The sequence below is a fragment of the Ixodes scapularis genome, unplaced genomic scaffold (genome assembly GCF_016920785.2).
Source record: "Ixodes scapularis isolate PalLabHiFi unplaced genomic scaffold, ASM1692078v2 PGA_scaffold0__279_contigs__length_252992795, whole genome shotgun sequence".
Taxonomy (NCBI): domain Eukaryota; kingdom Metazoa; phylum Arthropoda; class Arachnida; order Ixodida; family Ixodidae; genus Ixodes; species Ixodes scapularis.
The window spans coordinates 137,838,528-137,853,355 of NW_024609835.1; the positions used below are offsets into that span (position 1 = coordinate 137,838,528).

The window sequence follows — 14,828 nt, forward strand, 5'->3', positions numbered from 1 at the left end:
GACAAAAAAGAAAAAAAGAAAGTCCGCCCTCTGGTGTGAGCTGCGGAAGCGATTTTGAACTCTCGAACTGCATCGTTGGTGCTGGCGATGGTAAATTCACAGTCTACATGACAGTATTTTCTCCCGTACTAATTCATCGTTATTTGGCGCAGTACAGTGCCCAAGTGCACTGAAGCTGAGAGCGTGTTTCGGTTGAGTTCATCCTGAAAAGCGATCTCCCGAAGAGCGATCAGCTGGGCGAGTTTCAAACACTGCGCGATGCACGGAGAAGCGTACGGTGGAAAGGTTGGTGGCGTGTGATTCGTACTTCGCTGTTCTGGTCGGTTTGGCGACCCAACTAAAGATCCCTGGGTGCATTGACTGCTCGAAGAGCTCTCTGATTATGTGCGGGGACCAACCCTACCTACACAAAACTATTTACGAGCCCTGCGTAGCCATAGGCTTAACCTCGCAGGAAAAAATGGCAGTCCTCGTTTGGTTTGTTTTCGACATGGGTGCAAGAATTTGGCGAAGGACACATACCTGGGGATAGTTAGTAACATCGTCATTGTCGCCCCGTTTGCACGTCGTACGTTCAGTTTAATGAGAATTGTGCCTGCGACGAGCGATCTTCGTGATTACCCTTCCATTACGTAATTACTAATGTGTTTGGCATTTGTTTGCGAAGTTTAATTTTGACCACATGTTACTTAGTGAATTTGGAGTTACACAGAGGGTATCGTAGTGCAAGCTTTCATATGATGTGCTAAGACTTCATTGACTACCAGCTGCATGTCGCATCGGTCGTTGACAATGGACCCAATTTCGTTGCGTCTAATTTTATCGTCTACTAGAAAATGAGCGTAAGATGACCGAGTTAATTCATTGTTTTTGTCTGCACGGTCTAAACTCTAGAGCAACATCTCCCCGGGTCATATTTGTAAGGTTGGAACTAAATTTATAATTTCAATGCTTTTTTTTTTTTTTTTTTTTTTAAGTAAATGGTTAGGGTACACGTGCCATATGTCATATCTAGAGATTGATCTTTTTTTTAAAATTGTTCTTGAGGTGAGTATTTAATTGAAAGGACAATAAACTCGTTAAATTTCCCCAGGTCTCTTAGTTGGTCACTGCAGAACCCTGTCATTAAGAATAATTAAAAAAAAGACCATCTCCAGTTGCCTAGCTTTTTGTGCTTTTTTTCGTAGTGGCCATACAAGATGTTTTCCGAAACAAAGTCACGAGGTTTTTTTCATCGCAAAAATAAAGTATGCATTGCCGAACACTCATTTTCCGCCCAAATGTAGCCCTAGCGTTCCGAACCAGATGCCAAAGTTTTAGCACTAACCGCTATTTTATTTAGAAGTTAGATGTGATTTTCATAATTTTTAAATAGGAAACCGGCGACCGACAGAGCTCTCGGATACATTGAGTGCCATGGTGCCAGTTACCAAAAACAGGCAAAATCTGCCACATTAAGAAAATCCCTCTTCTGAATAATATAACTAGAATTCCTCGTTTTCGGTTTTTATTTTTTCAAAATTCGGCCTACTTTTTTTGGTATTTATTTTAAAATTCAATTTTCGCTTTTTTTCTTCGGTGAATATGAAAGAAACACCATGGGACATTGGATCAGATGATCCTTGTAGCTGTGATATTTGTGATGACCCGAAGGATAACGGCACATATACATACGTGGTCTTCGCTACAACTTCCGTCAGGACACACTTCGAAGTCGCGGGAATAATCTTCAGCGCGCTTCTTCTTCCTTCCCATTCTGACGACGTGACCCTCTGAGGTGATGACCGTACAAAAACCAGCAAAATGGCAAAAAGAAAAAAAAATTTATTGTATTTATGTTTTCAATTGCAGGGAAGTTTGAGGGAGGGTGTTAAGAAAGGTATTAACCGCTTTCCTCAATGTCCTCTGAAGTGCATGAAGCAAAAAACCTTGTACCAGCCCACATCCAAACTTTTTTCTTAGGGCCGGGAACTTGACACACTAAGCCTGATCACAGAAAGGACACAGATGTCCCGTGAAGGCCGATCCAAGACCTCTTTTGTTGCATATTGAACCTTGAAGAGAGCAATCTCGAAGACGTTTCACTATGTCGAACCTTGCTAAGTCCTCTCTCTTTCTCTACCCCCTCCGCCACCACCCACCTCGACACGGCCCTGAACAACTGACCTTTTTCGGTTAAAACAGAATTTTAGACAATGGGTTAGACATACTTTTATCGGTTTAAATTGAAAATGCTGAACCTACAAACTGACCTTTTTTGGTTGAAACCTAATTTCCGAAAATGAATTAGGCATACTTTTATCGGTTGAAACCGAAAACTCGGAACCCTAAATATAACAGTTAATGCTGAAACTCAGGCTTCTTGTTCAGACTGCTAGCATTGCATTTGAGTGGAGAATGAGTGTTTGGTAACACATAGTTAATATTTGCAGTGCAAAAATATTAAATTATTTGCGGGGGGGGGGGGGGGCTTGTTGTATACAAGTTGGTCATAATGGGCCCTAGTGTTCTAAAACAAGCCGAAAAAAATAGGTGCCTGCTATAAAAAGCTGGAGTTTACCAAATGTACAAGGAGTTTCCCCTCCAAAAAAGCAAATTGGGATGTGCGTATGTTTATACAGCCTAGGACTTGTAGCGAGTTTGTTTCATGGCACTCGTGCCCACTCGCAGCGTGGAGCGGGTTTGTTTCGGCCGGCACTCCACGAGTGGTTGCACTCTCCGAGTTTGTTTCAGCGCCAGCACCCCATACGTGCATGCACTCGCTGCACTGAGAACATCGAGCGTGCGCCAAAATGCAATCCCGTCGTGCCTCGCTCCGGCGAGGAGCGGGAACAGGCAAGAAGGTTTCGTCTGCTACTATGTGTCATTTGTACGGCGGAACCGAAAGGGAAAAAGTAGATTTTCTGATAGAAATCGTGTCCCGCGGGCAACGAAATCAAGCGCGAGCTTGAATTGTGAGCGTCTGCTATTTCATAAAAGAAGCAATTGACAACCCATGCTTTATTGGCAGGTTTTTAGTCACTGTTGCTGTGCAGATGCTAATAAACCTGCATGTCTGGGTGAAAAATTTAACATTTGTTAAACATCAGCAGAAACCAGTGACTGCCCACGAAGCATACGAGAAAGCTAAGCATATTGACTCTACCCGAGGTTTGGGCAACATGATCATGTTTAATACCTACGTCACCAAGGCTTAAATTCTGATCCCCCTGTAACTACGATCGAAATCGAAAGCCTCACAAAACGTTTTTCTGGATATTCCAACACGCTAGTTTTAAGCCGTACCCTTTCTGTGGTTCACGCTACGGATCGAGCTTCTGAGCCGATATCATCGTCAATTTTCATCAGTGTAAACCCCAGATGGTTGGTAGTCAGCGGGGTGTGTTCCAATTACTTAAATAGATCCGAATTACTCTGGCGGCCCTTGTCACGTGAACACACAGATTGGAAAACGCTGGACGCGGGTAGGTTTTAAAACGCCAAGGTCCAAAACCCTTACCCTGGAGTAAGATCGAGTAAGTTTTGGAACACGGCCCTGGTTGGGCGGAAATTTATGCCGTCTGTAAATATCTCTACGACAGCCGAGTTGCTTGAAGTCATCGCAAATAAAAGGAATGGGTTGCAGCAACCCACGTTTATAGATAAATGTTGGCAGCAACTGCACTCTTGCATTCCCACCCATCATGTCGAACAGAAAGGCGCTAGTTTCAGTTTGATGTCGGTCCTCTTTGTACAACATAGATGGCGGCAGCATCAGTTTTCTGCACTCCGTGCATTTGGCAAGTTCGTTCGAGGCCAGTTCTCCGTGCGACACTCCGCAAGTGCGATGCATTCTGGGAAAGAACTGGAATGGTGCCAGTGCATGTGAAACGGACTCGCTATTAGTCTGCCTCAACGAGCGACTTGTCTCCCAGCTGTAGACGAGAAATTTAGCCAGTGCAGTACAACCGCTAGCCTGGGGTCTTTAATTGTACACCATGCAGTAGTGATATACGACCGCACGCCAGCACAATGCTCATCCAGATCTAAATGGGTGAGCAAGGGTGGGGATTGAACCCATGATCCCTGGGTTCTGCAGCATGAGCTTTCGCTCCGCGTGCTCCGCGCTGGAGTGTGTTAGCCCACTCGGCCACCGATCCCCTTGGGGAGTTTCTTAGAAACAAGAACTGTGTTCCTCGTACCAAGTAAATAAACTATGCATTCCAGAAAGCTCAAAGTCCGTGAAAGCTTCAAAACGTAACATTACCTCAATCAAAAAAGGATTGAGAAAAACTAAATTTTTCTGAATTGACGTCCACCTAAGCCTAATATTGTTACAACAAAAAATGACACTGAGGGAGTATGTAGCATATGTTTCAGTGAAAACGACTTCTCAGCACGAAAGAGGGTACTGTTTTCTCTTGTTGACAAGTCTTTTTTACTGAAATAGATGCTACAGCACCCATAGTGTCATTTCTTGTTTTGACGATACTAGGCTTAGCCGAACGTCAGCTCGCAGAAAAATTTTGTTTTTCTCAATTATCTTTTGATTCAGGTGATTTCATGTCCTCAAACTTTTGCGTTCTATCCCAACTGCTAGCGTCACATTCTCACAATGTTGGAGCTTTTTGCTATGCTTAGTTTATTTTACCTATTTACCAAGCCAAAAAACACTGTTCTTGTTTCTCGGGAACTCCTATTTAGGTGGTTTATTTTACCTTGTACAATTTGAAGGCATAGCTCCCTTCCTGTAGAAAATTAAACCAACAAACTTGCCAGGGTCAGCAGTGGACGGGTTCGCCGGTGACCGAGTTGTTGAAACATATTTTTTTGCGTGTAATTGAAATGAGCCTCAAGATTGCGTGACTGCATTCATCTGAAAAGGGACTTTAGAGAGGGGGAGAGGGCACATGGAGGACACAGGAAGAGACATATATATATATATATATTTATAGAGAGTTATATCTACAGTGGTAGACTCGCTGCTTGCATAAAGACAAGTGGCGTGTTGGAAATACGTTTTCGGTGGTTGGGTGGCCTTGTGGGGTGTGTGCATGTCCAGTCTGCATAACTTGTAGGGCAGCTGGTACTGGGGGAGGATGGGGCTAAGACCGATATCATCCGAGAAGTAGGGCAATAAAATTTAGACGACTGAGTTAGTGAGGGTTAGTGAGAGCCGGCGACAGAGTGCGTTGTTTGCTCGCTGGACCTACCAAAAGATGGCACCACAAATTGCAGTCGTTGCCGACTCGGTCGTCTCCAAACAGATCTGTCGTTGACCCTTGGCAAGTACGTTGATCTCATTTTTCGCAGGAACGCAGCTATGCCTTGAAATTCCGCAAAATAAAATCTCGCACCAAATGTGCATTTGGCGTGAGTGTGAAGTTCCTGTGTGCAGGCACCAACTTTTCCGGTTAGTTTTGCCATGTCAGCATCTTGTGTGACCACCCTACATCCATATATCATTAACTAAATTGTGAGATGCACAATGTAATATTTTGAGGTTTCTTCAATCTTGGAAACTATTATAGTTTGTTTCCTCTGCGTGTTGCCAGTTTGCCTGCTTGTGTAGCTCTTGCCTTTGTTTTAGACAAAAATAGTTTGGAAAAGACTGCTATGTGCTGCTCTCAATAGCAGACATCTTTTTGGTGGATGCTAATGGAACCGTTGCACATGTTCATTCTTGATTTATCTTTTTAACAACTATAAAAGCCTCATTGCCCATATTTCAGCCAGCACAAAGGCTTTCTGCTCATGCTAGTACCTTTAGAAGAAGATTCCAAAAAATTTCAAAAAATTCCGTGGCAAACCTTTTTGTTTCTTTTCTAGAGATGTCACGAGAAACAAGGTCAAATATCAGAACCTTAAAGGGGCCCTGCAATCATATTTAAGCGTCTACCTTTTTTGCGGTTTCCAAGTCTCTTGGGGTTCGGGCGAGCCAGCGGGCACGGAGAGAGTAACTAAATATCATTGCATTATATTTTAACCGGACGACGCGGAAACCTCCTCCTCCACCGACTAGGGCGACCCGCGGTACCGAAAGCGCGCAAAATGGGACGTCTTTGGTCCTGGGCTTACTACTGGTCAGAGCCACTAAAAGCTTTTTTTTTAGTCGAAATACAAAATATAAGTGGCACGAACCGTTTCAATTACTCATAAAAGTAGTTTTTGTTCAGTATTTTAAATCAGAAAAGAAACAAATGCAGTTTTAAAGTACGGAAACAAGAAATGACCCGTCGACATACCCGCCACCACGCGGTGGAAAAGGCGGCGCATACTAGAAAAGAGTAGTGGGATCAGGCGCCGGACACGGAAAGGTCCCGGACGTACGCGACGGCGCTGTGGTCGTTTATGGACTGGAGGATCCGACCGGCTCCGAGCGTTCCGAAGGCCTTCAGCAAGTAGCTTTGTCTTGCGTTTTGGCCATTTCGTGGTACGGCAGCGCGAAGGGACTCAAATTCTGAACTGACTTTTACCCCGTGTTTGCTGTCGTTTGTGGCCAATGAAGTGTCATGCCGAATTAGTGTTCTATCCCGCAGCAAATGCAATGAGAGCCGCTCTGGCTGCTCGCTGTATGCAGCCTATCCAGAACACGCTTTAGTGGCGCCCTCTCGCGCCGTCGACAGGGAGTGTGGCAGCCGTGTGCGCTCGCTGAGCTCACTATCTCTTTTCTAGTTCACGGCCACTCAAGCAACCAAAGACGTCATGAGGGAGGTTATTTTTTGCGTGTTTTTGTAATCTTAATTTGCCTATAACTTTTAAAATAAAGTGAAATTCGAGAAAAGAAAAGTTACATTAAGTTACTACGATCAGTGCGCTCAGGTTTGGTGCAAATAAAAAACAAGTAAAAAAGTGCTTGCAGGGCCCTTTTAAGTAAAAATGAAGGAGTGATGTTTCTGAGGTTATTTTTGCCGCTTACCATGGATTACAGCAAAGCTTAGAGGCAAATGCCGACAAGCCCTCTACTAAGGAGAAAGGGGGTGGGAAGCGGGGAGCTATTCTATGATATTAGTACTGAATGGCTTCTTAATGACCTCAGAATAAATGATCAGAAAGGTGCATAATCCTAGGTTATTTCTTAACAGGCTGTGCCTTTTTTAGCATTGACATTTAGTTACGTTTTTGTGGTTCATAAAGTATAAACCGCATGTAAGCGATTTGAGGAGCAATGAAACAAGCGACGGCGACCTGTTTCGCTGTCGTTTGGTCAGTCGTGCGACAAAGCGAACTGCGTGAAAGCGACGGGAGCAAGCAACCAAGGCGATGAGCAATGTTTTCTAGAAATCCAAAAACCGAGCGACGGCGACGAGCGACATAGGGCACGATTTTGGCCTCAAAGTAAATTCCATGCTTGACTTAACAGATGAGCCACTCAACAGTATCCCCAAGGAGCATTTTGTTTAATAGAAACAGAGGTCAGTTGACAAATGGCACTACAGCTTACAGCCTACCGTGCAAGATGTACTTCAAGGACGTCTCGAGCTTCTTCTGGTTTGAAGCGTGCATTCTGAATTCCAACATTAAACTGGGGCTTTTGCATGATTTTGTTTCATGTAATCCTGTCTTCCATGTTGTAGTCTGCAACAATTACACCCTCTGAACCTTGAGACAATCACAATTTCTTTACCAGAGCTATGAGTGTGGCAGTTGCCCCACTCATAGGTGATGCATATCAGCTCTGACCGGTTCGGTCGCTTGCACAGCTGATATGCATAACTCAGTGTACTGTTGCATAGTCTTGGCTCCGCTTACCCTCGTAAAGTGAAACAAAACATGGGAAACTATGCCTATGTGCTTGCAGCTTTCTCAGAATTGCTAACAAAGCATGCATCGTCTGGCAAACCAAGCTCATGTTTAATGGTTAAAGGGGTGGTGCAACGATATTCAATTGGAATATCTTTCAATTTACACGAGCTTACTGGCAGTAGTGAGACTCAAGGATACTCGCATGCAACGCCACTGACCAAGAAACTTCTTTGTTGCGCTGTAATTTCGAGGACAAAACCGAGTGTTTTCATTCAATCTCTCCTTTGCAAAACCGGATGACGTAGCTCGGCGGTAGCAGTACCGCCCAGTGACGATATTTGAATGTGGCTCATAGATTGGACTCGAGCATGGCGTGGACACTCGATTTGGGCTCGTGATAATCGATAGCTCGAGAAACATTCGGGTAGTGTCCTGTGTCCAATCGCTGCAATGACGACAACAGCCGAACCATAACAATGGCTGGAACTCAGCGCGTGTCCTGTGCCTTGCCAACCCCAGCGCGAGGCTGTGATCAACATTGGCGCCATATAATCGGCTCCCAATCACGTGGCCGCTTGTTCTGGCTGCGAGTTGAGGGGATGAACTCTGCTCGTTTTTCTTAATTTTTTTTCTGCGACTTCGATTGTGTGTGGTGAAAAACGAACGGGTATTTCACAGGTCATTAACGTCAGGGATCCGTTCTAAGCGGTATTGGCACAAAATACAAAAATTGCTGCATCGCCCCTTTAAAAGGTTAATTAGACGTGTTTGCAGACAACAAACGGTTCCCAATTAGGCCGAGTCCTTTTGTGAGAGTCGTAGCTTCTGTCATATTTCCTTAACACTGCATCATAGTTCCTTTACCAGTTAGTAGTCTGATGCCAATCTTAACCTCACCTTTGGCTGCCAAGCTGGAATGACCCTATGAGCCATTTTTTTTATAATTCAGAAAACGGACATGTGTAGGTTCATCTCTGGTAGGCCTTAGGTCAGAGCTCCAGCAAAGGCTACAGGCATGAGGGTAGAGCTCTGTCACATGAAAGAGGCACATCCTAAGCGCTCAATGGTTAGTAGTTTCTACTTCACTGTCAGCGTCAAATGAGAGTGTAGACAGTGCAGCATCAGCAGAAATATTAATTCTAATTTAAAAAACCATATAAAAAAACACTTTTTTTTTTGTTTTGAGACAAATTAATGTGGCAAAACTAGGAATGTGTGTTTATCAAACATATCAGCTCTGTACCGTGGCCACCTTTACATTGGTTTTGCTCTCATGATATGACCGAAGACCCCCAAACATCAGCTGAAATTGGCTTACCGTAGAATACCGCGCATCCGCCCACTGCACATTAAGCGCCCACACCCAAATTTGTGAGATCTGATGAAATATGCGCAGTACATTGATATGTGAAATTAATGACCAGACAAGCGCCCATCCTCTATTTTTTCGCGATCATCTTTAAATTTTGAGTGGGCGCTTGCCCTGTATTTTACGGTAGTTTCGGTTTCTGCATTTGGCTCATTTATATAAAAAAAAGCTCCCCCTCTGTGTCTTATAGTGCAGCTGCCTGAATTATGTTGCATTCAGGCATTGTGTTCTTTAGTCATAAACTCTTCAGGTTGGCATTTAACTTGTACTGAATGTAACCCGACACTGGGATGGAGGGAGGATTTTAGTTGATGGTTGCTTTTAATTTCTATTTCTCCAGGTGCACGAGACTTTGTGAAGGTGTTTCGCTGACATCAAGAAATGAGTGCCGAAACTGGGGCTGCTGCCCACAGCGATGAAGGGACTCCCGAGCAGCCAGAGACCGCGGAAACTGCGGAGAATCCTGCCAAAGAGTCCAAGGACTCTGCAAAGGACCCGAGCAGCCGCGGAGATCAGAGGAAGGCACGGCCCATGAAGAAGGACGACAGTGGCATTGGGATAGACCCTGCAGACGAGGTGGCAGACACGTTGGTGGGTGGGCCAGCCAATGGCGGACAGGAGAGCCCGGACTCTGGGCACCAAGACTGCACCGACGGACCTGGCGAACGCTCAGACCTGCCGGGGACAGCTGAAAAGAGGCCTACCACTGAAACAGAGGAAGACAGCGAGGGTGAATGCAGCGCTTCTTTTTTCACTCATGATTGGGTTGTATGTTAATGCCTCACGTATAAGTTTCACAATGTCTTTCAACTTCGTGCCTCGGGGCAAGTGCCCTGAGCATCTCCTTCACAGCGTGTGCAACAAGTTAGTTGAATCGCGCAGGCGCTACCTAGCCAACTAAATGCAATTGAAACTAGGTGCAGAATGAGCATTCCATTACCTACGTTGCACCGGTGTAAGTTGAAGGGCATAATGTGATTTGATAGGAGGCTTTGGCTATGGCCAGAGAGAACAAGAAATGGATAAAAGGAAACCTTGACAGGAGTGAGGAACTTATTTCTTTGTTTGGTGCTATCTTTTTGCCTTGCACTTGTTCAACTCGTGCCACCCTGGGAACAGGTCTTCCGGAGGAGAAGAAGCAGAAGATGGAAGACAGGAAGAAGAGGAGGAGCCTCTTGGGCCTGCTTGGCAGGACACGACGGTCTGGCTCGGCGTCGGAGGACACTGCCGCCGAGGCCAGTGGCGGTGGAGGCAGCTGGCTGACAGAGGACTCGGACGACGATGCCTCCATTCGCAGTGATGCCACCTACACCGAGATGAGCCACGAGGGCAAGGATGAGGTAAAGTTCTACGACGTTGAGATGTAGGCGAGGTACAAAGACAAAATATTTCCAGAAAAATACACGAGGAATTTGAGATTAGGAACAAAGGCAAAAATTTTGTGAGCAAAGCGTCTGTAGTTCCATCAGAAAAGGTCTATGAATATTATCAAGCAGGGTTTCCGAAACAATGACTAGGCAACATTTGGGTTCCTTTTATTGTGTGTTTTTTCTTTGTTTTTCCTTCAGTAAACTTTAGTTGAAAGGGCACCTTGTATCATTTAGCTTTTTGTCCCCTTCTTTTTAGGCGCTTTATCCAAACTTCAAGGATGAGGTCAGTTCTTTTGCAGAGAAAGCCTGTGCGGCTGCCTTTTCATGGGGAACGTTGGGGGCTCATTATTGCCATTTACAGGGGTATCCTAGCAAATGGTGAGGCGCCAGTGACGTCTTGAACCTGTTAAAGTGGACTGTGCCGAGACACTGAGCACCGTGTTTGCATGCCATGAATCCCAGCATAGAGCCTATTTTAAGTTTCAACTGTCGGTGCCAGACTATTTGCTGCCCTCCTTCTGTGAATTACTCCGATTGGTTCTCTGTGTGCTTTGTGGGGAAGTGTTGCAGAGCCCCAATGACACATCTTCAAGACACCTTGAAAAAAACCAAAAAAAAAAAAAACGGGAAGGTATAACATTTGATAATGTCCTTTAGAGTGCTATTGGCAAGGAGATAGAACTATAGGGGGTGCTTTGTCCAGCCTGTTTTCCACGGAGCTCGGTGTTTGTCCGACACAAGGTCTATGGACTGGATTCCTTACGTCATCTTCCTCGATTGACAACGGGGAACATGAGCACTATGTCCGTGTTTGGCTAGGACACTTTTTCAATCGGTGCTTCATTGATTGCACACGAGTCCCTGCCAAACGCTTGCACAGCATTCTGCTATGTCAGCCAAACTTTGGGTCGGGAACGCAGATAAGTAAATTGCTGTGTTGTTGTCTCCACGGGATTTGTTCTCAGCTCGGCCACTAGGGACATGACGGTTGAAACTCCCCAATAGACGAGGCAGGAAGCAACACTTAGCTCTTTCCTGACCACGCCCATAGAGAGTCGTTCACCCATGATCGATAGGCATGAAGTTCCATTTCAAAACTCCCGTGCAGCTCTTGCGCTTGGACAGTTTGAAGACTACAGTTTTGGTTTGTTGTTTCTCTTCCTCTTTCCGTGTGGCAGCGATTTTGAAGTGAGGAAAAAGGAAAGGAGTCATCATTTAAAACTTTTTTCCTTTTTTCTGTCGTCCCCGCAGTCTCGGGTAATTCTACAATTCCGGAGAAATCGGTATTCACGAAAGTGTTCTTAAGCGAGAGGAGGAAAGTGACATTCTCATTTGGGCAAATTAGAACGGCCGGTGTCGCGCAAACTCCCAATCCCCGCGAGAGCGGACTGTTGCTATGGCGACAGCGTCTTCGACAACCCGAACAACTTTTCGGAGTGCTCGGTACAGTTGGGAGCACGTGGAGTTTTATTAAGAAACGCAGGCGGCCTTTCAGCAAACGCTACTATGATTTAAACTGGTCCGAATGCCAAGGCTGGGATAACCCTTTTCGTTGACCGCTATGAACTCGATCGCTACAAACATGACTGTCAGCGTTGCAAAAAAAGAAGACGTCCCGCACCACTCGTTTGCAAAGTGGTGCATGGAAATGAATTGCCGCAGCGTTTTTTGCGTCCTCTGGGATGCGGGAGCAAGCCGATGTCCAAGAAGATACGTTTGAACTGTATACGAGAGTGTCAGCAAGAGCTACGTGACTACCCGTTCACACTCAGACTCGACGCACGGGTGTTTGATCGAAGTGCTGGAACCGCACGGTCGGACCGCTTCTCGGTAAGTGCTTCAGGACCAATCTTTTTCAATTACAACTCGGTGCTGACGTGACAATTGGCAGAGGAAGGTTGGACCGGCATCGCTTAGTTCCCACGAACTGCTCTATCTCGCCAGTGTTGACGTACCGTCGTGTCAGAATAAAAAGGACATATCAGTAACAAAGCGCATGTACAATATGTTGCAAAGGTAATCCATACGGCATTTATTCTAGATTTATATTGCACAAAAAAAGAGAATCGACGAGTGTGTCTCTTTTTGACACGCTCGTTCGCCACCGCTGCCTCTGAAGGCGAGGTGATGACAAGGGGAAGATATTGACCTCTTAACCGAAAATTGAGTTTGGCGATCAAAGTATTTGCGCGGGAAGGGTCCACGAGTGGTGCGCGGGCATATTCCATTTGGCAAGCCAGCCGGTCGTAAGTGGATGGCCTCGGGCAGGGACCGGCGGAGCAATGCTGCTTCAGGAATGCCTTACTAGGCCTTGTGTGCCGAGATGGCCCTTGGCAGTCGCTTGGTCGGTGGGATCGTTGCCGCTGCGGCTTTTTCTCGATATCTGCAGATCTAGCGTTCATTTTCATTGTGGTCGGTTTTCAGCACTTCTCTTTTCTTGCCCCTTGAAGTGGGGAGACACGCATGATGAACAGACTGAAAAATAAATGTCTGTCAGTCGTTGCGACGAGTAACCAAGCGACGCTGTCGGCCATGCCGATTTGATCTTAAAAAGTGTGTAAGGCTTCCTCTGGCGTCGTCGTAGGACGCTGGCGTAACTTGCGCACAACTTGGGAACATTTCACTTCGTGAATACGGATTTGTTCATATACGTTTTGTCGCGAGATCAATTCATGACGAATCTAAGCTTGGCTTATTTCGTCTAGGCTTTCCAAAGCAACTGTGGAGAACTAGTGGAGAAAGGTAAAAAACGCAGGCGAGCTGGTGAATGACATCCACAGTAACCCTGAGACATAGGAATAATCCTTCATCGCGGGGTTACTATACTCTGTTTCATACTTAGCGTGCAACGCTGTCAAAGCTACTGGCGCCAGTGCGTGGCTTCATCTACGGTTTTGTTTGCGCGAGAAGGCGTGCAAATGATCAACGAGATCAAGCCCCACGCTCGCGCCAGTAGCTTTGACAGCATTGCATCTTAAGTATGAAAGGGAGTATATGTGTGTGAAGAATTAACTTATTTATAAACTTTCATTTTGTCTCCTTAATTTTTAACTGTGGCCAAAGAATGCAATTAGTAGAGCTCGCATAGGAGCCGCCCGTGGTGCCAACTTGTCACGCGTGCAGCCATGTGAACCTCGGCGGGTGAACAAGCGCCTCTGCCACCGAGGGACTCATCCCAGAATTGTCGCCTTTGCAGGACACTGAGAGCATGGAGGACGACTACGACCCGACCCCGCCCACACCCGCCCCGGCCTACAAGTGGCTGGTGTGGCGGGAGCTGACTCAGCGGGAGTACGGTCGGCGCTCGGGCGCGGCCCACCTGGACCCGTTTCGGGTGGGCTGCTACGGCAGCCGCCGCATGGTGGAGCGCCTGGAGCTCATGTACAAGATGCGAGCCCACGAGGGCTGCGTCAACGCCCTGCACTTCAATGCGGCCGGCACTCGGCTGGCCTCCGGCTCGGACGACCTCAACGTGGTCGTCTGGGACTGGGCTACGGGGGAGCCCGTGCTCAAGTATGACAGCGGCCACAGGAGCAATGTCTTCCAGGTGAGGCTCTTCCTTGTGCGGGACCGTTGGACCGCGTCCACGGCGGAACGGTGGCTGAACATTTTAATGCACCGCAGCTCGGAGCTTGTGGTGCAAACTCTCGTGCCGCGGAACTCGTGGATCCCGGGTTCAAGCCCCGCGCTAGCCCGTTTCGATCTGGATCAGCGTAGTACCAGCGTGTGACCGTGTATCACTAATGCGTGACTCACGTTCAAGATCCAAAGCTAGTAGTGGTACTGCACTCTCTAAATTTTTAGTTTACGGCGGAGACACCAGATGGCCAGTAGGGGTGACAAATTTTTCACTGTCTGAACACACAGCACAGCTTACCAGTGCAAGTGCAAAAAGGGGGGTTTCTAACCCTTAGCAATTCCTTTCCCGAGGAGTCTTTGGGACATCCCTCGTAGCCTCTGTTATTTCATCATGTAAGAGCTGACCCCTAATGCAGAATTTGGTTTAGGGCTCGTTTTCGAACCTATACGTCACGAGAAGGTGTTATGGAACATGACAACACATTCAAGCCTTCCTCGGTGCCCTCCAGATGTATTTACAAAAAATTAACTCAAGCTTGTCTTTATCATTTTAATTAACCCGAGGAACAAAGGATGTGTTGTGCGGGCCTTATTTGTGCATTATTACTTGTTATGTTTGATTAAGGGGCAGGGAGCTTTGGGTGGTATCGGAAAGGTCGTGCATGTGACAGATTTCTGTGCTCTCCACTATGCCATCTCTTGGCTGCTTTGCAAATTTTGCGACACCGTATGTCCACTGGGCTATTCGTTAGTGCGTTATGATCCGTTTCGTCACATTGTGAAAT

The 14,828-nt window shown here is 46.3% G+C and overlaps 1 protein-coding gene across 2 annotated transcripts in view; it reads left to right on the top strand.

Moving 5' to 3' along the window:
- Nucleotides 1–23: 23 nt before the first annotated feature.
- Nucleotides 24–14,828, top strand: part of LOC8051887 (DDB1- and CUL4-associated factor 8) — a 56,383-nt gene continuing 41,578 nt past the window's right edge. The window contains exons 1-4 of one of the 2 annotated variants that reach the window (XM_029987990.3): nucleotides 24–285; nucleotides 9,435–9,824; nucleotides 10,214–10,434; nucleotides 13,661–14,011. In XM_029987990.3, the coding sequence (XP_029843850.2) occupies nucleotides 9,476–9,824; nucleotides 10,214–10,434; nucleotides 13,661–14,011 (921 nt within the window). In that variant the 5' untranslated portion in view covers nucleotides 24–285; nucleotides 9,435–9,475. The remainder of the gene's footprint in view (nucleotides 286–9,434; nucleotides 9,825–10,213; nucleotides 10,435–13,660; nucleotides 14,012–14,828) is intronic. The other variant, XM_029987992.4, reaches the window with a different exon arrangement.